The sequence below is a fragment of the Lissotriton helveticus genome, chromosome 8 (assembly GCF_964261635.1).
Source record: "Lissotriton helveticus chromosome 8, aLisHel1.1, whole genome shotgun sequence".
In the NCBI taxonomy this organism is placed as follows: Eukaryota; Metazoa; Chordata; class Amphibia; order Caudata; family Salamandridae; genus Lissotriton; species Lissotriton helveticus.
The window spans coordinates 830,168,099-830,192,999 of NC_136069.1; the positions used below are offsets into that span (position 1 = coordinate 830,168,099).

The following is a 24,901-nucleotide window of genomic DNA, read 5'->3' on the forward strand; positions in this document are numbered from 1 at the left end:
TGAGCAATTGATGGCACTTTTTCCTCAGACTGCCTTGGTATATTCAAATATATGCCAAAGACAGAAATGGAGGTGGTCGAACCAATTTTGTCCACAAATTGAGAAATCGAGGAAGCATGTAAACAAATCTGTTTCAGCTTACATGAGAGACCATGGAATGGGCTCCCTGTACAACAATAACTTGCGTTACTACATGCAAGATATCTACAGAGGAGATGGAGTTCACTTCTCAGATGAGGGCAACAGAGTTTTCACTCTGAATTTAAGAATGTGCATTGGTACCTACTTATAAGTACCTAAATGTACCATAAACCCAAAAGCTCTTCTCAGAGCTACCCTACATCTGATCACTCACAATTATTATTGTACTCTAACTTTTTTCACTAATTTTCAAGAAAGTACGCTCCCCAGAACGCTTCCCGGTTCGCGAACCGAGCGCACTCCACGCAAAAAAACTAAAAAAACGGTATATATTTTTTTGCCCTGCGAGAACCTTTCAAAGCCTCCACATCAAACCTAGGGGGTCAGGGACGATCTACTATGCCCCCTTATGGTCATTTGCCCCTTCGCTTTGGCCTCCTCTTGTCTCTCGATCCTACCGAGAGACAAGATGGCGGCCGCTACGGACTGTTTGGAATGTTTACAGACGCCGAAAAACCAATCAGCTTCGCTTCACAAAGCTCCGTAACGCGAAAAGTACGCGAAGCGGAGCGCTGTTACAGATATATATCTTTTTTTGAACGTTAATTTCTCAAAATCCACTGGAGCACATATATTGAGACCTAGCAAAGGCACATCGGGCTACCAGTCCCTAATATTTTGCCAAGTTTCGTGCAAATCCATTCAGCCGTTCGATTATTATTATTATTTTTTTTTTTGCCCCGCGGGGCCCTTTTAAAACCTCCACATCAAACCTAGGGGGTCAGCGAGGATCTACTATTCCCCCTTATGGTCATTTGCCCCTTCGCTTTCGCCTCCTCTTGTCTCTCGATCCTACCGAGAGACAAGATGGCGGCCGCTACGGACTGTTTGGAATGTTGACAGACGCCGGAGAACCAATCAGCTTCGCTTCACAAAGCTCCGTTGCGCGAAAAGTCCGCGAACCAGACCGCTGCCTGGTCCGCGCTTACAGATATATATCTTTTTTTAAACGTTAATTTCTCAAAATCCACTGGAGCACATATATTGAGACCTACAAAAGGCACATCGGGCTACCAGTCCCTACAATTTTGCCAAGTTTCGTGCAAATCCATTCAGCCGTTCGGGCTAAAAGTGAGGCCAACCGCCCTATGGAAATTAACATGGGAAAAACGCGTTTTGGGACCCCCCTTTTTTCTCGGCCCCCCCTTGACGAACCCCCCCCAAATTTTCAAAGGCTGCTCAGAAACAAAATGTGCCATTTTCCTGAAAATTTCAGCCAATTCCGTCCACAAACGGCAAAGTTATTAGACATAGAATTTTCAAAAAACCCATAGAGAAAAAATCCTAACTATATATACCTACTGGCGACCGCCAGTAGGTAATATATATATATATATATATATATATATATATATATATATATATATATATATATATATATATATATTTTTTTTTTTTATTCCTGTCTCAAATGCCAATAAAGATATATTACCAAAAAAAAGGCCTGAAGAGGTCAAATTAACAAGTGATCAAATGTATAGAACAATGTTTTTATAAGAGGAAGAATACTTACAGAACCACCCATGTGTGGAGGCAAGTACTCAGAACTTATATACTCCTGCACCTCACTCTTATTTGCAAACTTCAGCATGTTTACCGCTTCCGGACCAAGCCAGCTCTTCACAATTTTAAAAGCAGCTAAACGAAACGTAAAAGAATATGCATTAATGACTGAAAATGTAGGGTACATCAACATTTTAATAGGTTAGGCAAAACAATCTTTGTGCTTTATCCGGCTAACTCCAAATAATGTGTTCTCCACTCCTTTTGTAGGAAAAAAACAAAGTAGGAGTGAAATGAGAATACAGCTTCATGTTGATTGATTTCAGCGGATTTATTTTGATCTCTGTGCACATCCGTAGTTACATAAGTGTATCTGTGTACTTGAAGTAACGTTACAAATGTCATTCTAAGAAACCTTCCATCTTGCACTCTCTCTGTCCCATCCTCCATCTGGAGACGGACTTTGAAAAGCATACTGTAAAGGTCTGAAAGTCCACCACTTCTGCAATTCATACGGACTAGTCTTTTTTCTAGCTGTCTTCATGTAGTGACCTTCTGTACTTTTGACTATGCCCAACTCTGCCTTTACTGCATACCCTCTACCCCCCACTAGCACTCTTGTTCAGCTGTAAGGAGGAATGGGAAATACACAAATGAAAATACATAAATAAATTAAACAGGCGAATGGAAATGTCATGACATTAAAATATTACTCCAGCTATTAAAATAAATTTTTACTTTTTTTTCCCGGTGGGCAGTTTCACAGCAAGGCATAGTGTACTATCTAACTCTGAGATGATGGGAGTTTGACCTAGTTATAGTGCCTTTATTTTCTCACTATTTGTAACACAGACGGAGTTTTGCACCGACGGCTTGAAAAAAGAAGATCATGTGGCATGTATGAATTCTATGAATTGTCCTCTGAGACAACACAATTTATGATATCATACTACCTTTAGTGCCTGAAGACTTCACAGGAAGCAAAGTCATGGGAAGTTTGAGATTAGTATAGCCATAAGATGGGACATTTAGAAAGTGGATGGAAAAATATAAAATATACTACTGACATGGGCAATTTGAATACCTTCCTTCTATGATGGATATAGAGTTGCAACGTGGCCAGTATTTATTGACAAGGTCGGTGAAAAAATGTAAACCCAGCAAAAGCCAGTACTTTTTCCCCTTCTAAATATGAACTTATATCAGTAAATACAAGGAGACACGCCGCGGCGGCGACAAGATGGCAGCAACCTGAGAAGCTCTGCTACACCAAGCTTCACTTTCTGCCGGAGGAGCTGTTTTACTGCATCGCTGATATCAGCGGAGGGGTGCAAGCGCGTCGGAAACTGCCAGGAGCACTCGGGCAAGTTTCCGACCGTTTTCTTCACCAAGTAACTCCTCTTTTGCCCGCATTGTTATCTCCTCATCAATGGCGACCGCCATTTTGTGCGGTCTCGATATAACGCGCATTTCACTCGTGACTGTTTGCTAATCAAATTGGAATCTGAACCTCCTGCTATTTTATCTGGGCGATAGTTTATCGTTTTCTTGTCAAAGGATGCTCTTTCTTAGTAGATTAGAAGGCTTGTTTTCTCCTTGGCATTTTGGAAATATTTTTTCTCAGCACCATTAACTCAATGACTGTTTGCTAATCTTTTTGGAATCTGAATCTCCTGCTACTTTATCTGGGCGATAATTTATCGTTCTCTTGCTAATGGATGCTTTTTCTTAACAGTCTGGAGGGCCTGTTTTCTCCTCTGCATTTTGAAAAAAAAAATTCCTCAGCACCATGTCAGCATTACTTTTCTCCCTGCAGTATTTCCTGTTACTTGGTGCATTTTTGCATTATCACGTCATTATTGTTTGACGCACTCCTTACATGCCTGTTTATATACTACTTTTTTGTGCGCCTACAGTCTAGTCTATCAATTTAATAAGTAGCACTATTCATTTTCTACAGCATTAGTATCTTAACGATATATACGCCTGCTGGCTGCTTTAATCCCGTTTACCAGTCATTTGGTGGCTTTTATTATGACAGACTACTGTTTTCTTTTCTTCTCTGCAATATTTGATTGGGCTACCATCTTCGCACGCCGTCATGCTCTGATCATTATTCCCAGAAATACCTATTTGTCTCTGGTGTTTTTTCACAATTTGAGCTCTGAACCTGCCTCGGTCTGTGTATCCTGGACCCTCTGCAGTCTCCCAAGCCGCAGGGTTCTGTTGGGGCTGTTTCTGGAGGTCGTAAAGACAACAGCTAATTCTGGCAAGCGTCTCAATCAGAACCTATGTTCTCCGCCTAAATGACCTCCTCCCCTCATGCTGGAGGATATTATAAATGGAAGAACTACATCTTATTCATCCCTTTATGTTTGATACCACCGCTACACTTCAAAGAATGGAGGAGAAATGGTCCGGCCTTGACATGAGACTGATGTCGAGGAGCAGAAGATAAGTGATGCACAAGATATCATTGCTAAACTTGACACCCTCACCAAAGAAGTTACTCACTTAAGAAGACTGCAGAGGATTTAGAAAATCGAAACCGGCGTAACAACCTACGCATTTATGGTATTCCAGAGGGCTCCGAAGGTTCCGACACGATCACTTGCTTGAAAACTCAAGTCTTACAGATTGTTGGCCTTCCTAAATCAATGAACTTTAATATTCAAAGAGCGCACAGATTAGGGCCCGAGTCTGCTTCTGCTTCTTCTACAAAACCAAGAGGCATCATTGCAAATTTCCTGCTGTGTTCTGATCTTATGGCGATACTCCATGCTGCCAAACAACAAACAATTGCTATGGTATGGGCATAAAATTTTCTTCAGTCAAAATGTATCCAAACCAAAAGCCAATAGACGTAAATAATTTCTTGATCTCGGACCAGCCCTGAAATCCATGCACGCTCACTATGGTCTCATACACCCATGCTTCTCTAAAGTGACATACAAGAACAGAACATTTTCCATTGAGGATCCAGCTGACCTTCGGAAGTTCATCCATTCTCACCGAGGAGAAATCATGGAACTTAGCAATCATTGAATGTCTAGTTATTTGTTATAACCGTTTGTTTCTCTCCCTGAAGCTTAATACGTATGGTATGTCGTGTTATCCTTCTTGATTGTGCCTTTATTCCATTCATATTTTTCAGGTCCCCCTTGTGCTGTCGTGTTGTTGAAGATTCATCCCTGCATTATCCTCATGTTTACCTCATCCGTCTTACCCTGTTGTCTTGTTCTTTACAGTTTGGTAAGTTTCCTTCCTCTTTGTTTCACTTGTCTATTATTTTTAATTTGGAGTCTTTTCTCCCTCCTTCCATTATTGTTTTCCATATCAGTATTATTTCTTCTCAGTGGAGTGGGCGTCTTGGTTATTGCCGTCCCGACACCCCCTCACACTATTGTTATTTTTTTGTGTGGACTGTAATGGCTAAAGCAATTTGGCTTTCTGTCATCTCTTCTTCTCTATCTTCTTCTAGTCATCTTCTCCCCCCCCCTTCATGGTCTTTTTTGCAACATTCTTACTCTCTACTTCTTGCCTTATGCTTCTCTCTCCTTTTGCAGCTCATGGTTCTTCAAAGTTTTCTTTTCTCGCACATGTGGTGGACATCGATTTCAATCACTTTACCTTTGACGGTCCATTTTTTCATCCCCTCCTTGTCTTTTTACTATCTACTCATTCCTGTATCTAATTTCTCTTTATCTTTGGGCTTACTTTTCCCCAAAACTTTGTATGAATGGTGTTCGTGTTATCTCTTGGAATGTTAAAGGTATTCGCAAACCAGTTAAAAAACAGCAAACCGTATCTCATTTAGCAAGATTGAAATGTCAAGTTGCTTCGTTGCAAGAAAAGCATCTCAAATTGCAAGATTTGTCTTCACTGCGTAAACAATGGGTAGGAGAAATCTTTTGTTCTCCGGCAGTGAATAACAAGAATGGTGTTGTTATCTTGTTTCATAAGTCGTTAAATGTTCAGTTACAAAATGAGTTTCATGATAATAATTGTAGATGGTTATTTTTAAATACTACTGTTAATAATACTCAACTTTCTTTCTGCAACGTTCATGGCCCTAATGGCATTGATTTAGTTTTTTGGAACAAATTTTCTAATTTCTTTCATTGCATGCAGTTGATGATTTAATTGTGGGTGGTGATTGTAACCAACTTATGGACCTGTTTCTAGACCGGAAATCACTAACCAAATATGTTCCCAATAAGATGCAGAAATCCTAAAATAGATTCTTGGAGAAACTCTCACCCGACACTCTAGAATTACATTTTTCTTACTCAACATACCTTACAATTCATGACTAATTCAGAAATAGGCTCTGTCCTTATTTCAGATCACGCCCCTGTCATTTTAACCTTAGATCACCCATCTCCTTCTCCCACCTGTCGTAGATGGCCTTTTAATAACTCTCTCCTCTTAGATTCCCAATTTGTTGAGCAATTTACGTGTTTTATTGAAGAATTTTTTCACAACAATCTTCACTCTACCCCACAATTTCATTTTATTTGGGATGCCTTTAAGGCTGCTGCTAGAGGCTTTATCATCAACTTTGTAGAACAAAAACAGAAAAGAGCCCTATCGCAATCTTCCTTTATCCTTAAACTAATTAAAGATCTTGAACACCAATACTTCACCACAAACTCCTCCGATACATTATCTTCTCAAAGCGTAAATCCAATACAATAAACACTCATGGGATTCTGCAACTAATAATCTCCTTAAATTCAATGCAAAAATGTATGGTGGGCAGAACAAGGCGGGTAAATCTCTTGCAAACTATCTCAAAATTAAGAAGCAGAAATCCAAAATCATATCCATCACGGACAATTTGGGGATTCGTTATTCTGCAGACGACAAAATTCTTGAATGTTTCGTCCAATATTACTCTTTTCTATATACCCCGGAGTCCATTCCTTCATCAGCACAGATTGATTCCTTCTTCCAAACTATTTCCAAATCTTCTGAAACTCCACAGATCTTACTTCCCTAGATACTCATATCACTGACAAAGAAATAATTAATGCCATCACTCAACTACCCAAAGATAAAGCACCCGGTCCAGATGGCCTCACTGTTAGATTTTATTGTCATTTTAAACAAATCTTAATACCCCATTTACTTTCATTGATTAATTATTTTCTCAATAAGGGACGCTCTGAAGGAACCCTTACTCCGGCAATGTTATGCCGGATTCCTAAAAAAGACAAGGATCCCTCACTTTGCAAAAATTATAGGCCTATCTCCTTAATCAACACAGATTGTAAAATGTGTGCTAAAATTCTAGCCATTCGTATTAACAAAGTTATTCCTGACCTTTCCCCTCTACTTTTTATTTTAGCCATGGACCCCTTGGCTCGGCAGTTTCAGGAGAACCACCTCGAGCGTGGGTTGCAATTTCGCACTGGCCCTTTGTTGATGTCCATGTACGCGGACGACATGGTATTATATGTTTGACAGCCTCATGATAATTTGCCATCATTGATTCGGGAAATCATATGATTCGGCAATTTTTCCGGGCTCCATATCAATTGGCACAAATCAGTCATTTTTCCGCTCACAGCCTGCACTACGCCTTGGTCATTTGAGTTTCCGCTGGAATGGTGCGATGATTCCATTAAATATCTGGGTATTCACATTCATTTAGACACTGCATCGGTGATCCGTCTCAACTATGGCTCCGCTATCAGCACATTGGAATCACAGATCACCCGATGGATCCGCTTACCCCTATCCATGGCAGGTAGAATCGCAATTAGTAAAATGATAGTATTGCACCGCTTTTTGTATTATTGCCCCGCTTTTTGTATTATTTCAATAATATTCCCGTTCCCTTAACCAAGGTATTTTTCACGCAACTCCGCTCTCTTCTGCTTCGCTTGATCTGGGGAGATAAGACACCCCGGGTCAGTTGGAAAGTATTGACCTTGCCACTGGACAGAGGAGGGTTGGGTGTACCAGACTTTTGTTTGTATTATTTAGTTGCGCAGTGTGCCTACGCATATGCTTGGTTCCATCCGTACGCACGCATACCATATTTACGGCCAGAGGCAGATCTGATTCTCCCGAGACGGCTCCTTACAATTCTCCCCACTGGTTCCCTCGTGACCCTCGAGACATCCAGACTGTCTCCACCACATGCTGGGCCTGGATTAGATTGCGTAGATTTTTGGGAATAGATCTCTTATATTCCCTGGCCTTACCCCTTCCCAATGCCTCCCTTTTCCCCATTACAGGGGAGGCTTTGGTAGAACGTACCCTGGCGAAATTCAACATATGCACCCTCGGAGACTTGTTCCCAGATGGGCATGTATTCTCCTTGTCGGAGGAGGCCCGGTTTAGCGATCGCTCCTTTATGGACACATTCATTCTCACCCAGATTCGCTCAGCTTTGAGGGCGGGTTTCCCCTCCTTTCCTTTGGCCCCGGATGAGACGCCTCCCCTCACTTTGGTGATTCAGAACCCAACTAATACGCACCTGATTTCCAAATTGTATAAACAGTGTGGGGCACTCAAACCAATTGATGACTCTAGGCTCAGGGCCGCTTGGGAGGAGGACCTGGGTGGGTCTATCTCTGATGATCAATGGGCATATTGCTGTAGGACTACAACAGACGTCTCTTTGAACAGTCGTCATAAGTTGCTTCAGTTTAAATTTCTTCGTCGGATGTATTTCACTCCGGCCCGCGCACACAGAATTGACAATTCCCGGCCTCACCACTGTCGGAAATGTCTTGCCCCCTTTGCTGACTTCGCACACCTATCCTGGACTTGTCCCAAAATACACCAGTATTGGTTAGAAATCCACTCCACCTTGGGTGATATATTGTCCATGCCGCTTCTTACTACATCTGAGATTGCGCTATTGGGGTATGTTGAGAACTTCCTTAAGAAGGTTCGTAAATTAGCGGAGCTTGGCTTCCTATTAGCCAAAAGGGAGAAAGCATTGCTGTGGGGCAGTAGGCGAGCCCCTACTCTTCGCTCCTGGTTAAACAGTTTAGCGTTCTGCAATGTGAATTGCAAAGAATTCAGTACCTTACTCCCCACTTCTTCCAAGCCAACCGATATCTGGGGCCCGTATAGAGACTATATCTACAGCACCAATTAGCCCATGATTCTCAGTTACAGTCCGGCATCACCCCTACTGGAGTGGGATAGTTCCCCACAGACTCTGGAATGGAACAACAGGGAAATCATGACGTTAAATCGGTTTGGCTTTTGGTCTCTGCTTTCGACAGTATCTATTGTTTGCAGTTTTGTCACGAGATTGACTTTATTAAGTATAGTATAGATTGTTGTTGTCAGTACTTGTGTATCACATTGTTCTTTTCTGTCCTCATGATTTGTGTTCATATTTTATTGATATGTTTTTTAGACTCTTCGCAAATGTCATTTGATGTTCCCATATTGCAATTTCATTGTTTGTTTTCTTTGTCTTCATGCAAAATGGAAAATAAAGTTTATTAAAAAAAAGTTATTCCTGACCTCATCAATATCTATCAATCTGGGTTTTTCACGGGCAGATCAATCACTGATAACTCGAGAACTCTACTTAACATCATCCACCTTGCTTCCAAGATGGAGTCTCCAATTGCAGCTATCACTTTAGACGCTGAGAAAGCTTTCGAGAGGGTTAGCTGGGATTTTATGTTTGGAGCATTGAGATTGCACGGTTTTAGTCCCCACATTAATCAACAAATCCAACTGTTGGGGAGCTAGAGGGCACGCAAGCAGAATGGCCACACTGACGTGAGGCTCCTGCTCCCGGGAATACAAATCCTTCATTTATCCTGGAAGAATAAGCTGCAACATCGCTGAAACTTTGCCAAGCCACAGATGTAACTGACCTTTCCACTCGGTGAGAAGAGTGGAAAGATCGGATGCTGCATGCCCGATGCCAGACTGAAAAAGAAATGACCGCAACTGCCACCGGAGTGTGGTGTGGTGTGGTCGCGGGGCGGCGACTGTGACTAGGCAAGATCGGGGCCTCACACGAGACGACCAGGCCACGCGTGCACCAGGACGCGAGTGACGAGCACAGTTGTGCTGGAAAGGATAGGCGGCGTCTGGAGGCCTGTGCTGCGATAAAGAGCAACGTGCAGTGGTAGGAGAGGCAGCGGAAGCCGGGACTGGCACCTGGATCGCAGCGGGACAGAGCTGAGCGCTGGCGTGGCGAGGCCATAACTGCGGCGGCCGATAACGGGACCTGAGCGGAACTACCACTGGGACCCTCTGTGAAGAGCGAAAGTAAGAGGGGGCCCAGGAAACTGCTCTTTGAGCACCGCGCTACTGGCGTGTGGAGCACTAACTGTGAACACTTGCTTATTGAGAAAACAAGGCCAGGCAGCGTCCCCTCTGAGGCCCTGGGAGAGCAGACGGAGAGACTTGAACTGCGCAAGAACGGTGGGGAAGTGCCCCCCCCGCTGCTAACTGTGAGGAAGAACTGGAAGCGTGGAGGCAAGTCGCTTCTATGTTTATGCACGTGCTGTGTACTACTGGGGACTGATTAAGGAATCTAATTCCCACTGTGCTGCGCCATTTTGGAAAAACAACAGACAGGCCTGCCGTTTGGGGGTGAAGGACGTGGGGGTGGTCCCCAGCAGCCAGGCGAACGAGGGAGCCCTGGGGGTGGCGCAACCCTCTCATGGGAGATATTGATCAGCACAAAGCGGCCCGGTACGGTCTCATTGCGCTCCGGTAATATTCAGAGGCCGCATAGTGGAGACCTAGCTGGCGGAAGGGGGCGAATACGAGCGGCTGAGGAGTGGACCCAAAGCCGGAGGCTGCGAACTTCGACAGAAGGGCGCAAGATAGTAAGCTTGAAGGCCTGTGCACGCAGTTGCTGAGGGAAGCGAGACCACTGTATTGAGGCACATTCGCTTTCTTGTGCCTGGTCCAATACCAACGGAAGGGAGGGTGGGAGGCTGCTGGTGAGTTAACACAGCATATACTTGGAACGGCGCATTGCGGGTGATATGGGGAACCTGACACCAGACAACCTAAATTACATTTTGAAATGGCGAGGAGAGTGAACAGGCCCACGCAAGATGATCGGGACTCAGAAAGTGCGGAGAAAACCAGCGACGGATCTGCCCCGCAGGCAGCGAATATACACAGTATTTTACAAGAGATGCGGCAAGGATTTGCAACGGTAGTAATCAAAGTGGACTGCATGTTGTTGAGGATGGATGCTATAGCTCACAAACTTGAGGGCCACGAAGAACGCATCAAAGAGACAGAAAGGCGCATAACCGACAATGACGACACCACCGTCAGCCACACGGCACAACTCACAAGAACGGATAAGCTCTTAAAAATAATTGTAGCCAAAAATGAGGACTTGGAAGCCCGCAGCAGGCGCAATAACATTCGCGTGATTGGTATTCCAGAATCGACTAACACTGGTAAGATGGAAGAGTATATCAAAAGACTGCTGCTGGCGGCTATTGAAAAGGAGTCATTCTCCATGCAGTTCATAGTTGAAAGAGCTCACAGAACTCTTGGGCCGAGACCGACACCTGTTAACCCCCCCCCCCCGCGGCCCATCATCGCAAGGTTGCTGAATTATGGAGACCGCGACGTGGCCCTTCGCGCAGCACGCAATAAACAGACGCTGACATTTGATGGAAACACGTTCGATATACCCAGACTTTACGCCCATAGAACAAGAGGAAAGGCGCAAGTTTATAGACGTCAAAAAGAAACTGCGTGCGGCACGAATCGACTATGCACTGCTGTACCCAGCAAAACGTAGGGTTACACATCAGGGGAAACAGCGCTTCTTTACTAACCCGCAGCAAGCAGAGGACTTTCTCTTGTCAGTGAAGCGGCGGTGGGCTTGGGTCTTGGCAGCAATCCAACTCCACAGGGGCCAAAGATGATTCGCAATGAGACTTTACTAAAGGCATTATCTCACACTATAAGGTGATGTTGAATAGATTGATAAGTAATTGCGAATTCGGTGGCTGAAAAGAGGTTAGACATTACCAGTTGACTCATTTGGGCTAGTAATAATGCATTCCAGGATCCACTACCCCCCCCCCCCATAGTGCCCAGACACTACAACAAAAGAGGACTTGAGGGGGGAGCAGTATTTACGTTGCCGACTAGATATGTCCCCCAATGGGTATTCCCCTATGGCATAACATGGCACATTCTGTGCGGGGGGCATGAAAAAGTTTTTGACCCGGGAGGGGGGGGGGGGGGACTACGGATTCTGGCAAGTTTGGGTTGCTTCAGTGGGTGGAGGGGTAGAAGTTGGGCTGTTTGTTCTGTGAAAAAAGTTATGCAGGAGCTTTGACTGGATGACAATCAGGATACATGTAATGATTGGAGAACATGGCTCAAGTCAACTTAGGTACACTAAACATTATTACATGAAATGTAAGGGGACTGGGCGATCCCAGGAAGAGGAGGCATATACGGTCATATTTGGACAGGCACAGCGCAAATATCGCTATGTTGCAGGAGACTCACTTTGCTCGTCAAAAGAAGTCCACCTTCGCCAGTAAGTGGGTGGAACATAGAATCTTCTCCTCTTATTCCCCATATGCGCGAGGCACAGCGATATTGATAAGAAAACAGGTACCCTTTAGGCTGGAGGGAGCCTCATGGGACACAGAGGGCAGGTATTGTCTCGCGTGGGGCCGGCTGGGATCCAAATCCATCACGCTGGCATGCTGTTATGGGCCGAACAGAGATGAACCAGGGTTTTTTGATACACTGTGGGCAAAGATCTTCGAGGTGGACTCTGCCAATGTCATTTGGGGAGGCGACTTTAATGTTACATATTGTCCCAGAATGGACAGGTCACACCCCGCACCACACCATTACACTAAAGCGCAGGCGGTGCTGAGAGACATTATCTCTGCTTATCAGTTGACTGATGCCTGGCGGCATACACACCCGTGGGCACAAGAAGGCACACATTTTACGGCGCAGGCGAAGTCCTGGGCTCAACTAGACTATTAGTATCCAGTGGGATGGCCCCAACGATAACAGCAGTAAAACACTTAGCTAGAACCTACTGGGATCACGCACCAGTGGTACTGGTGCTCTCTTCCATTGACTTTAAATTGCCACGCAGCCCCTGGAGACTCCATGCCGCTATATTACTTGACACGGTGTTCAAGGAAGAGCTGTGGGAAGAGATAAGCGACTATTTTGAGCAAAATAAAAACTGTGAATAGTGTTGAGAACATCTGGGAGGCATTTAAGGTAACTATAAGGGGATATTGCATAGCAAAGGGGTCCGGAGTTCTTAGGGATATTCAGAACACCCTGAGGACATTAGAAACAGACCTTAAAACATTGGAAGCAGAACTTGCAAGGGCCCCGAAGGCCTCAACACAAGCTACCTTTAGAGATCAGCTCACAGAGTACATGGAGAAAGCACAAAGGGAAGCGAGGTTTCGGGGTAAATATTGGGTGGTCCGGCAATATGGAGAAGGAGATAGGCCTGGTAAGGCGTTGGCGCAAAAAGTGAAACAACCCCGCTGCAATAACTGAATATACCTCTTTGTCCCGCAGTCTTTCTTCCCGCATGGAATCACAACGCGGTCGTTATCACAACCGCGTTGTGATTCTGCATACCATTACTCCGCAAGTCGGAACAACGACTTACGGAGGTGGGGTGCTGGATGTTGGAATAGTATAATTTACTCTTCCAACTCCAGTCTGTGCGGACACTAGGGAAGGTGTTGGATTTTAAATCCAACACCCCCTCCGCAAGTCATTGATCCGACTTGCGGAGTAATGGTATGCAGAATCATGCGGGAAGAACAATTTGTCATTAACGTTGTTTACCACAATAACTATGTGATGGAGGTGGAGGATCTGGAAGGGGGGGGGCATGCCGCGACACAGCTAGCATTCTTAATGCCTTTTTGAGCCATTACAAAAAACTATATTCCACAACCAGAATGAGTGGCCTCGACCTAGATGGCTTTCTGGGGGATGTGTCGCTGGACTGGCTTAGTGAAGTGCAGAGGACCTTTTTATGTGCGCCAATTGAACTGGACAAGGTGCGAGAAGCAATAATGGGGCTGCAGTCTGGTAAGGCCACAGGGACGGATGGCATCCCGGCAGAATTCTACAAAACGTATATAGACTTGATGGTCCCTATATTTAGGGAAGTGTATGAGGATGCGCTGAAGTGGGACGTCTGCCTGCCACTATGAGGGAAGAGCTCATACTATCGCTATTGAAGCCGGGGAAGGCACCAGAGCAATGAGATTCATATAGACCTGAATTGCGACGCTAAAATTCTGGCCAAATTGATTGCGACGCGCCTGGGTTTGCTAATGGAGAATTTGATCCTACCTGATCAATCGGGCTTTGTACCCGGCAGGGCTACCTGCCATATTTTGAGGACGTTATTATTATTATTTTTTAATATGTTTATTGGTTTTCATCCAACAACAAGGATATACATCTGCACATAGTAGTGACATGGATTCATCAGCTTTATCAACAACAAACCAATGCAAAAGAAACCCCTCACCCATTCCTCCCCCACACAACCCAGGCTGAAACCCACACAACCCAAGCACACATGTAACTGTACATATACAATGTAGTTGAAACGGGCACAGAAAAGGCCTGGAGCGAGCTATATCACAGTCGGGTATCATAGTCAATGTACAACGAAGAGCCTCGGTAATGTCCTCCCAGGGAGCATGATTCGGAACCAAACTAAGCTGATCAGAAAGCTGATACAGGCCAATGTACAAAGAATTATTCAGGGTCTGTACAAGTGAGTAAGTAAGCAGTCAATGGAGCCCAAAAGTCCTTCGGGCGGGACGCCTCAGGGAGCTCTTCCTCATGTGTGTGCAATTGTGCCTTACAATACAATAGGTCCAGAAGCAATCTTTTCTTGGTCGGAGACGCCTTTGCGCCCCAGCATTGTGCCACAGCTCGCTTTGCAAACAGGGTGGAAATAGCAATGAGTCGCCTATTGCAGGGCTTAAAGCATTGGAAATACCCTAGTAGACATATTTCAGGGGTGCAACGTTCCGGCTCCTGCGTGATATCTGCTAGCATTCTCGTCACGTTCTCCCAAAACGCAAACACACGCTCACACCGCCAGGCCATATGCACAAAATCCGCATCTGCTCCTCCACATCGCACACAATTGGCAGTTTCTTTTAGACCAGATTTAAAAAGTTCTACCGGGGTGTAATACAATTGGTGCAAAAACTTAAAATGTATCATTCGCAAATTGCAATTCGCCGTCAGGCGGCCAGTGAGCTTACAGCACGTCACCCACATTTCCAGTGTGAAAGTGTCTCCCATCACCATTTGCCACTTAACAAACAAGGGACTTTCTTCCTGCTCACACTCACGTAGGGAGGCATTTAAGAGACTGGTGATTAGGGCCTGGCGTTCAGTACTTGTTAGCATTGCCTGCAGGGCCCACAATGTGGTAGGCTCTGCTGGGAACTCCGGATATGCTGCCTGAATGGCCTGCCTCACTCTCACAAACATGAACCCCAACATGAAACCACCACCCGTTCCCGTACGCACCTCATGCAATGATTTGAAGCAACCGTTGCAGCCGAGATATCCGGATGGGACGCTAGTGGCAATAACGGGGCATATAAATAGGATAATTGAGCTCTGTCTGCAAGTTGTCGCCATGCCCAGGCTGTTCAATGCACGTGACTAATCTCAGTACGAGGATCGCCAGTGCCCCCGGAAAGTGTTGCCGCCTGGACCGCCATAGGTAATCCCGTATCCGCCTCTATGGCCACATGAGGCTGGAAGCATTGCGGGTAGTGCCACTAATGGGCGAACTGCGCCTGAGCGCACAAATAATAGAGCCTGAAATCAGGTGCCTCAAAACCCCCCTGTTCAAATGGTCTCGTCAGAAGATCCCACCCACATCTCTATTTTTTCCCTCCCCAGACAAATGTCAAGAGTGCTGATTGTAAAGCTTTAAAAAATGCCATATTCAGTTTTATAGGGATGTTGATAAAGAAATACAATAATTTGGGGAGGAAAGTCATCTTGACGACTGCTAACCGATCCGCCAATGAAAGGGGTAAGTACACCCATCGTTCAGCTCTGTCTGTAATATTCATGATTGCCCGCCCATAATTCTCCGAAATCACCACCGCTGGATCCCTGTGGATCCAGACTCCCAGATATTTGACTGGGTCGGATGTCCAAGTCAGCGGGAAGTCTAGCGTAATCTCTTTTGTGTGTTCCGTGAGTGGGAAGAGCATTGATTTTGACCAATTAATTCCTTGGCCAGAAAAACGCTCAAATTTAACATATTACCGGAGCAGCGTGGACAGATGTACCTCGGGAACTCGCACATAAAGCAGCATATCGTCCGCGTAAAGTGAAACCACCAGCGGGCGCTGACGGAAACGCAACAAATGTAATTGCCGAAGCTTACAGGCAAGAGGTTCAAGGGCAAGCGAAAAGAGAATGGGGACATTGGGCAAACCTGACGGGTGCCACTCCTGTTTGGAATCTGTGAGGAGACCCACCCATTCACGCGTACCCTAGCAACTAGGTCGTCATACAGTACCCTGATCCATTGCAAAAAAAAAAAAAGGGGGGGAACCCATTCGCAGTAACACCGTAAACATATATGAACATTGTAAAGAATCTAAGGCTTTCGCTGCATCTAAAAGTACCGCAACCGCTTGAAAGTCAGGAGAGAAATAATGCAATGTCGAAAAAATGGTGCAAAGATTATGTGTCGTGGAGCGCGCCGTGACAAACCCAGACTGATCCGAGAGGACCAGCAAGGGGACCAAGGGTTGCAATCTAGTTGCGATCATTTTGGCCAATATTTTTGCGTCTATATTGATTATGGATAGCGGTGGGTATGATTCACATGTTTGAGGACTTTTCGGGTTTCAGAAGCATCACTATTAGCGCCTCTTGGAGAGACTGAGACAAGTGACCGGTGTCATAGGCCTCTGCGAAGACTTCCAGTAATCTCGGGGCTAGTTCAGATGCATATGTTTTATAAAATTCACTGGGTAGTCCGTCCATGCCGGCCGTCTTGCAAGTGGGAAGTGCCATAATTGCCATTTTAACATCCTCCTCATCAAACGGCACCACAAGATATTCCCTGTGCGCATTAGAGAGCCAGCCCAGCGCTACGTCATCTAGATAGTTGCCTATCTCCTCTGGGGAGATATCGTGCTTGGCAGCATACAAGCAGGTATAAAATTGCACAATCGACTCACTAATTTCAGGCGTGGAACAGTGCGGGTTGCCATCTTGATCCAGTATTTCCACAATGTGTCTCTGGGTCTTAGGCGCTGCAAGTTTCTGTGCTAAGGATCCACTCGGGTGCCCTCCATTACCGTAATAGCGAGCTATTCTACGACAGGAGCAATGGAGTAACTCTTGATCCACTGTTTCATTATATTCGGTGACGAGGGACCGTATGTCGCCAATATCTGTGGGGAGGGAGAAGCCTCAAACTCCCGCTCAATTGCAGAAATATCGGATGCCAGCTTTTTAAGGCGGCGCCGGATATCCCGCAGCACTCCTGCCTTCGCACCAATGCACACCCCACGTATAGTCACTTTGAAGGCCTCCCAAAGCACTCCCGCACTGTCCACAGTGCCCTCATTTTCACGAAAATAGTCGCCAATCGCCTTCGTAATGGTCTGTCGAAAAACCGGATCAGCCAGTTCCGTAGGCTGCAAACGCCACGAATAAGGAGGGCGCTCGCAAATGGGAACCTGTAGTGCCAAAGTAACCGGGGAGTGGTCCGACAGCGTGCGTGCCGCATGTTTCACCTCCGACACCCATGCACAAGCAGTCTCAGAAAGTAGCCAAAAATCGATACGAGACCAGGACCCATGGACGGTGGATATGAACGTGCTTTCCTTATTATCAGGATGTCGACACCGCCACACATCATAAAGGTTTCCTGCATCACAGATCCCTTGCAGCGCCTCAGAGGCTCACTTAAGACGCGCCTCGCTACTACCCGTTCTATCTAGTCGTGGGTCTAGACACACATTAAAATCGCCACCCCATATGATCGTCGCAGGAGGGAACACAGAAATTCTTCGCCACACATCAGAATAGAAGGAGAGGTCGTAAACATTCACTATCAGTACACTCATACCGCCCAAGCATCCATAAAGGAGCACCACTCTCCCCTGATCATCCGTCTCCTCCCTGTACACTGTGAAAGGGACGCCTTTTTTAATTAACACCAGCACCCCGCTAGCGTAGGAAGAATAAGAGGAGGCCACCTTGATACCCGCCCAACGTTCACCTATTCTCTTGGCTGAATCTGCAGTGAAGTGGGTCTCTTGCAGCAGGGCCATTTGCACTTCCAACCGATCCAGATGGGCCAAAACTGATCTAATCTTTTTAATCTTTTTTTTTTTTTTGAAGACCTTTATTGTACATTTTCAGCATAACACAATGTAGGGCCTACAACCTCCTGGGCCGGCCGCAACAGCAACACAGACTAAATGTCGTTGTACCGAGAACACAGCCTTAGAGCCGATAACCCAGGGGCCCGGCGACGAATGAAAATATGCTGTACCATGATACAAAGAATATAAATATACGATACGATTTAGGTCTAAGATTTTTTTTTTTTTTTTATAAACAAGAGACAAACTTTACATTTAAATTAGAAAACACGTTTAGCACGTTCAATTCCGCAAAGGCGACAAAACAATGTTCAGATCTGCAGCTTTATTAACATTGGTGTTGCAGCTAACATCCCGACCCCACATTGTGATGCACGAGAAACAGTAGGACGGGGTTCATCACAGCAAGAGAGTTACACAGTGTCATATATAAACTTCAGGCCCAACCTTTACTCTGAAAGACACTCATCTGGGTCAACTCGTGGTGGCTCACATATGTCTCCCCTAAATTTGTTCCAGGCCCCCCAGATCTGCCCCCACTTTTCGGGGCATCCCTGATGGACAAATACTGCCTTCTCGGCCACCATCGCTTCGTCCATGTCCTTACACCAGTCTCGCAGTGTGGGCAGTATGCTAGAACCCCACAGCCTAGCAATATTATGTTTTGCCACTAACATCCCCAGTACGGCCCAGTCTTGTTGATGGTGGGTCAGGTCCTCTGCATCCCAGATATTTAACAGGCAGCGACGTGGGTTGGGCATCAGCGAAATAGTTATGGCTTGGGAAATGGTTCGCATTACCGCTGCCCAATACGCGGCCGCCCGGCTACAGTCCCAAATGGTATGGAAGAATGTTCCTCTTTCTCCACATCCGCGGAGGCAATATTCGTGGGAGGCCCTCCCTATTTTGTAAAGGACCGTTCTGGTGTAGTATGTGCGGTGTAGTACTTTTAACTGAACCAGTTTAAGTCTGGAAGGGATCGCTGATTCTCGGGGAGACGAGAGAGCCTCCTGCCATTCCGAGTCATCAAGGTCGCTAATATCGCCCACCCAAGTCTGGCGCAATTTGGATAGCATGTCAGGGAGGTTGTTGACCAGTTTCCTATATGTGAAGGACGTCGCTTTGTGGGACATATGTTCCGTCAGCAGCCTATCTTCCAGCGGAGAGGAGTTTCGTCCCCGCCGGGATGGCCGACAGAAGCGAATGACGGATCTGCATGTACCTATAATACTCCGACTGGGCCATATCGTGTTTGGTTTGTAGGTAAGTGAAGTCCACTATGTTGTTTTTTCTCCAGAGATCTTCCACCACTGAAATGCCTATGGCTTCCCATGCCTGAAACCCCTTGCTATTACCCATGAAGCCCAATTTGTGCGAGTCCCACAGGGGTGTCATTTGTGTGATAACGTTTGCGCACTGAAGGTGCCTATGTGACTTATACCAGAGTTGAACCGTGTGACGGGTCGGACCAATGAGGTCGGGTGGGATGCTACGACTATAGAGGGTTCTTAACTGTCCCCTGGACTCAATACCCTGCCTGTCAGCCAAAAAGGCGGGCTCCGTCTGTGGGGCGTGTAGCCAGTAATTAATTTGTTTAAGATGGGCAGCCCAGTAGTATAATTCGATATCAGGGAGCGATATGCCCCAGTCATACCAATCTTTTACCAGTTTGCATTGCGCCATTCGTGCCGGTTTCCCGTCCCATAGCAAAGTAGAAACCGCAGCTGCGATGGCTTTGAAGTAGGAAGAGGGGACCGGGAATGGCGTGTTCTCAAGGAGGTAGAGAAAACGAGGCAATGTCATCATTTTGAACAACGCGGCCTTGCCGAGGAGGGTGAGAGGGAGGGAACGCCACACCTTTACATCCCGAGTAAACCTTTCCAGTGGGGGTCTCAAATTCAGGGCGTGGAATTCGACCAGGTTGGATGAAACATGGATTCCCAAATACTTAAAAGGGGTGTCCGTGTAACATAGCGGACAGTCCACCGGAAGTAAAGGCGGACAGCCAGCGAGAACGTACAGGACTGATTTAGTCCAGTTAATTCTATAACCTGAAACTCTCCCGAACTTTTCACAGACATTAAGTATTTCTAAGATGGACTTTTATGGGGAGGTAAGGTAAAGAAGGACATCGTCCGCATAGAGAGATATCCTATCCTCCCAGGACGGCGACCATCTGATACCTTTGATGGATGGTTCCCACCGAATCCAAATCGCTAACGGCTCAAGGATCAGCGTGAACAGCAAGGGGGACAACGGGCAGCCCTGCCGTGTTCCGCGGCCAAGCGGGAAATCCCTGGAGATGTGACCATTCGCGGCTATCTGGGCCAAGGACCCGGTGTAAAGCAGGTGGATCCACGCGCAGAACTTGGGGCCGAAGCCCATGTGACGAAGCACCGCAAATAGATAAGGCCATTCCACGGTGTCAAACGCCATAGTGGCGTCAAGAGAGAAAAGTACAGCCGGTTCCTGTATGTACTCCTGGCGGGCCAGCACCGCTTGTAGACGGCGCAAATTATGCGAGGTGTTACGATTAGGCATAAAGCCAGACTGGTCCGGGTGTACCAAAGTGGCAAGGTGGGGGGCCAAACGCTGCAACAGTAATTTGGCAAGGATCTTAGGTTCAGCGTTTAGTAAGGAAATGGGACGGTAGGAACCGCACGCTTCCGGCGCTTTACCAGGTTTATGGATCGGGATGATCGTGGCAAGGCGTTGATCTTTAGGTAGTTCTCCTATTTGTAGGCTGTCCTCGAACATTTTGAGTAGATGGGGAGCCGTTACGGAAGCTGTTTGCTTATACAGTTCTACTGGGAGACCGTTGGGTCCCAGAGCCTTGCCGGACGCTAGTGCGTTAGTTGCCTCCCGCACCTCCTCCACGGTGATATCCGCCTCCAGCAGGAGTGCCGCCTCTGGTGAGAGGCAGGGGATTGTCAGATCTTTAATATAGTCATAAGCTTCATCTGTCGTGTACGCCGCCTGGGGGGCATATATTGCCTCAAAATGATCAGCCAGCAGGTCGACTATGGCTCCTGGGTCCGAGGTCAAATGACCCCCGGGTAAAGTCAGTTGTGCGATGACCCTGCCCGCCCTCTCCTTCCTGTCGAGCCAAGCCAGCATCTTTCCTGCCTTATCGCCCAATTCGTATATCCTATGACGGGAGGCCTGGATCGTAGTCTGTACCATTTTTCTTTGATACGACATCCACTCAACCTGTCGCAGCCGGACCGTCTGAGTGGCTCCCGGGGACGGGTGGTCCTCTTGGTCAGTGATGGCCTCTTTGAGAGCTCCTTCAAGGGTGCTAAGTTCTTGATTCTGAGTCTGTCTATGAGCGACTATGGATGCAATTGCCTGCCCACGTATGACCTTTTTATATGCTTCCCATAGGGTACCATGGGAGCTCACGGAGCCCGAGTTCTCCTGAAAGTAGTGTTTAGCGGTTTTAGAGAGGGTTTTCCTCAAGGGGGCGCTCTGCAGATAGCCTGCGTGAATAGGAAAAACGCGACTTCTACGGGAGCGGAAATTCGTGTACGTGAGTCGCAGCGGAGAGTGATTTGATATTCCCCTGGGACGGATGTCTACTTCCTCAATGCCATGTGGTCCATCTCCTGACATTAAAATGTAATCTATACGTGAGAGACAGTGATGCGTCGCTGAATAGTAAGTGTATTGCTTATCGTAGGGATGTTTGTGGCGCCAACAGTCCGTCAGTCCCAGGGCGTCTAATAGCCCGGTGAGTCACCCACCTCCCCGCACCGTTGTGCTATGTGGGTGTCTGTTCATCTCATGATCTAGCACATCATTAAAGTCGCCTCCTATTATTAGCGTCGCTGTCGGTAACGACAAGAGTAAGGTAGCCAGGGCCGTGTGTGCCGTAGCATGCAGGCCAGGAGGGACATACACAGATACAAAGTTATACAGTTGGCCCTCCCACTGTATCGTCGCAGCTGCAAAGCGTCCCTGGTCATCTATTTTTGTCTGCTGACACACCATTTGAGAGATTTTCCGAATAAGTATCCCTATCCCTCCGGAGCCGGATGAGAAATCTGCATGTGCAATGAATTTATACCCCCATCTATCCATTGCCCTCGAGGCTGAGCCAACAAGATGGGTTTCCTGTAAGAGGACTATCGCTGGCTTGCAGCGTTTCAGATATTATAGTACCAGGCCCCTCTTCACCCTGTCGCCCAATCCCCCGACGTTCCATGTTAGGACTGTGAAGGTCGACGTGTGGGAGGAATGTGGTGTAAGGTCTTCAGGTGTATCCATCCCTTGTGCTGCCATTCAAGTGTGTGTGTGTTTTCGTACAGGCCAGTAGGGGATGGACCTCGCCGCGCACCTTTACCCAGAAACTTGTCTCCTTCGTGTTGTGTAGAACATGCCGCGTTTTGCCACAAATTACAAAAACCAAAACATTTAAACAGTCACCCCCCTCCCTGCTGCACGGGCCTAAAACCGCCCGCCTCCCCAACTTAGCAGAGTGCCTAGTCCCAACCCAACCCAACCCATTGTACTTGCTTGCAAGGGGTAAGTAGCTCTGCGACCTCACAAACAGCTTCATGTGACCTGCTCCGCCCGACACAGAGTGAATACCAAGGGTCTCACAAATAGATTTCAGTAGAAGTTGAATCAATAGTACAGGCCTCCGGCGTTTACTCCCCCAGAGGTTCACCCTCCCCCAGGCCTGATTCAAATAGGTCCTGACTATGTCCCTGTGATGCCTGCTGTTTCGCCTGAGTAGGTGTCTTTTGGTCGCGTTGACCCCTGCCAGTTCTCCGCGGAGCCTCAGTACGCCTCCATCCATCCAGCCAGTCTCCCGCCGCCTCCGGGGAGTCGAAGAACCATGCTTTGTGATTGTCTACGATCCTCAGTCTGGCCGGGAAAAGCATAGAGTAGGGTAACTCATTGGCGCGCAAAGCTTTTTTGATATCGGTAAAGGTTTTCCGGCGCCGGGCCACCTCAGCTGTATAGTCCGGGAAAAAGGCAATAGTAGAGTTCAGTATTTTAATAGGCGCAGAGGTTCTGGCTGTTTGGAGTATGACATCCCTATCACGGAAATTAAAAAGTCTGGCCAGGACCGGTCCCGGCACTGCCCCCGGTTTCGGCACTCCCCCTGGGACTCTATGCGCTCTTTCCACAGAGAAGAAGTGGGAGAGGCCCTTCGGCTGCAGTTTCGTCTTAATTAAGTCTTCCACATATAGGTCCATCACTTGCTTGCCTTCCGACTCCGGAATGCCTAAAATTCGGACGTTGTTCCTCCGTGAGCGCCCTTCCTGGTCATCCAGTCGTTCCTGTAGCTTCCTGGTGACCGCTTCCATGCCCTCCGCAGCGATGTAGTTCCGAGGTGTCTTCCACTAAGGATTTGGTAACTACTTCTACCTGTGCCACACGCTCCGTCATCTTGTGGAGATCAGCCCTCAGCAGGCCAACGTCCGTTGATATAGACCCCACCGTCGTTTGGACGCTGGAGAGCATCTTCATCAGGTCCTCCAGTGTAACCTTCTTGGAGCCATCCCCCTCTGGACCTTTGCCCGTGGACTGGCGGCCCTCCGGATGCTGCAGGGAAGGTTTTTCGAAGGCGTACTTCTCCAGCTTCGATTGTGCCGCAGTATGTCTAGGTCCCCTTCCTGCCATTACTGTTAGTTGTTGGTTCGTTATTGCACCCGCGTCCCCGTTTAACAAGTATGTCTATGGCACCCCCGTTGTAGGCCGTGGGGAGGCGGTGTCTAAAATGGCGTCGCCCTCCAGGGCCCCTTTCGCCACAAGGGGAGACAGCCCAACGGCGTGCGTGAGGAAGGAGGTATCGGCTCCGCCGCCGTCTCAGTGTCAAACTCACAATTCTCCTCTCCTCCGGTCGCCCACTAGCACTTACTGTCCGCCAATCGGGCGGTATTGCCACTCAGTCTCCCTATCACCTTAGGCACAGCCGGGTGCAGTGTCGGACTCCTAGCACTATGGAGTAAGGGGCGCGCCCGCAAGGTCCAATGTGCTCCCTCTGAGTGCGGGGTTTCTCCAGCGCCTGCCCCGCGGATGAAGTGCGATAGTTTCGGCCCCAGCTAGCTCCACCCCGGGCTCTCCTTATCGCCGCGCCTGCACCCTTACAACAGGCAGATAGAGTTATTTATGTCCAGGGGAAAGCGGGAGTAGGCGCCGCCAGCAGGCCCAGCCAGCACAGCAGTCCGCAAGCCCTCCCGGTCCAGAGGTGCGCCGGGCTTACCAGATGGTCCGACGCTGGGGATCCAGAATCTACCCACACAAGGGCGGCAGCGTCGCTGGGCAGACGATGGTCCGTAGTGGGCCCCCCTCTGCTCCTATGTAGTTCGAACTTCGTTGTGGTCCGCCGTCGGCCAGCGGCACCTTCCGGCGAATCACCCCGGGCAGAGGTCACTTCCGGTCGGCTCGGAGCTCCGCGGCAGGACGGAGTCGAAATATGCTGCAGGGCCCGTCCCGTCACCTCGGTATATCTTCGGCTGGCTTCACTCGATCTCGTCCGGGATCGGGTCGGACAGAACCTCCCGGTCTCAGCACTCCGGCCCGGCTTCAGAAGGTGCAAAGAGTCGGATAAATATACGGATTAATGCAGGTAGAGCTGTTTTCGGTCCGAGAGCCCTAACACTACGCCGCCATCTCGGTCGGCTCGTAGCCACGCCCCCTGATCTAATCTTTTTGGGGGAGTTCAGCCCACGGATGTTCCAGGTGAGGAAGCCAACTGTATTATTCATCCCCATAAAAGTTTCGTAAGGTTACCCCATGTTCCACATTGACCACATAGCCACCAGGCCACCAGGCCAGCCAATACATTGCGCGCCATTCCCCGCATAGGACCAATA

The 24,901-nt window shown here is 47.5% G+C and overlaps 1 protein-coding gene across 1 annotated transcript in view; it reads right to left on the reverse strand.

Annotated features, from left to right (window-relative positions):
• MOSPD2 (motile sperm domain containing 2) overlaps positions 1–24,901 on the reverse strand; it is a 474,812-nt gene that overhangs the window by 300,378 nt on the left and 149,533 nt on the right. The window contains exon 8 of the mRNA XM_078657641.1: positions 1,715–1,839. Within this exon, the coding sequence (XP_078513767.1) occupies positions 1,715–1,839 (125 nt within the window). The remainder of the gene's footprint in view (positions 1–1,714; positions 1,840–24,901) is intronic.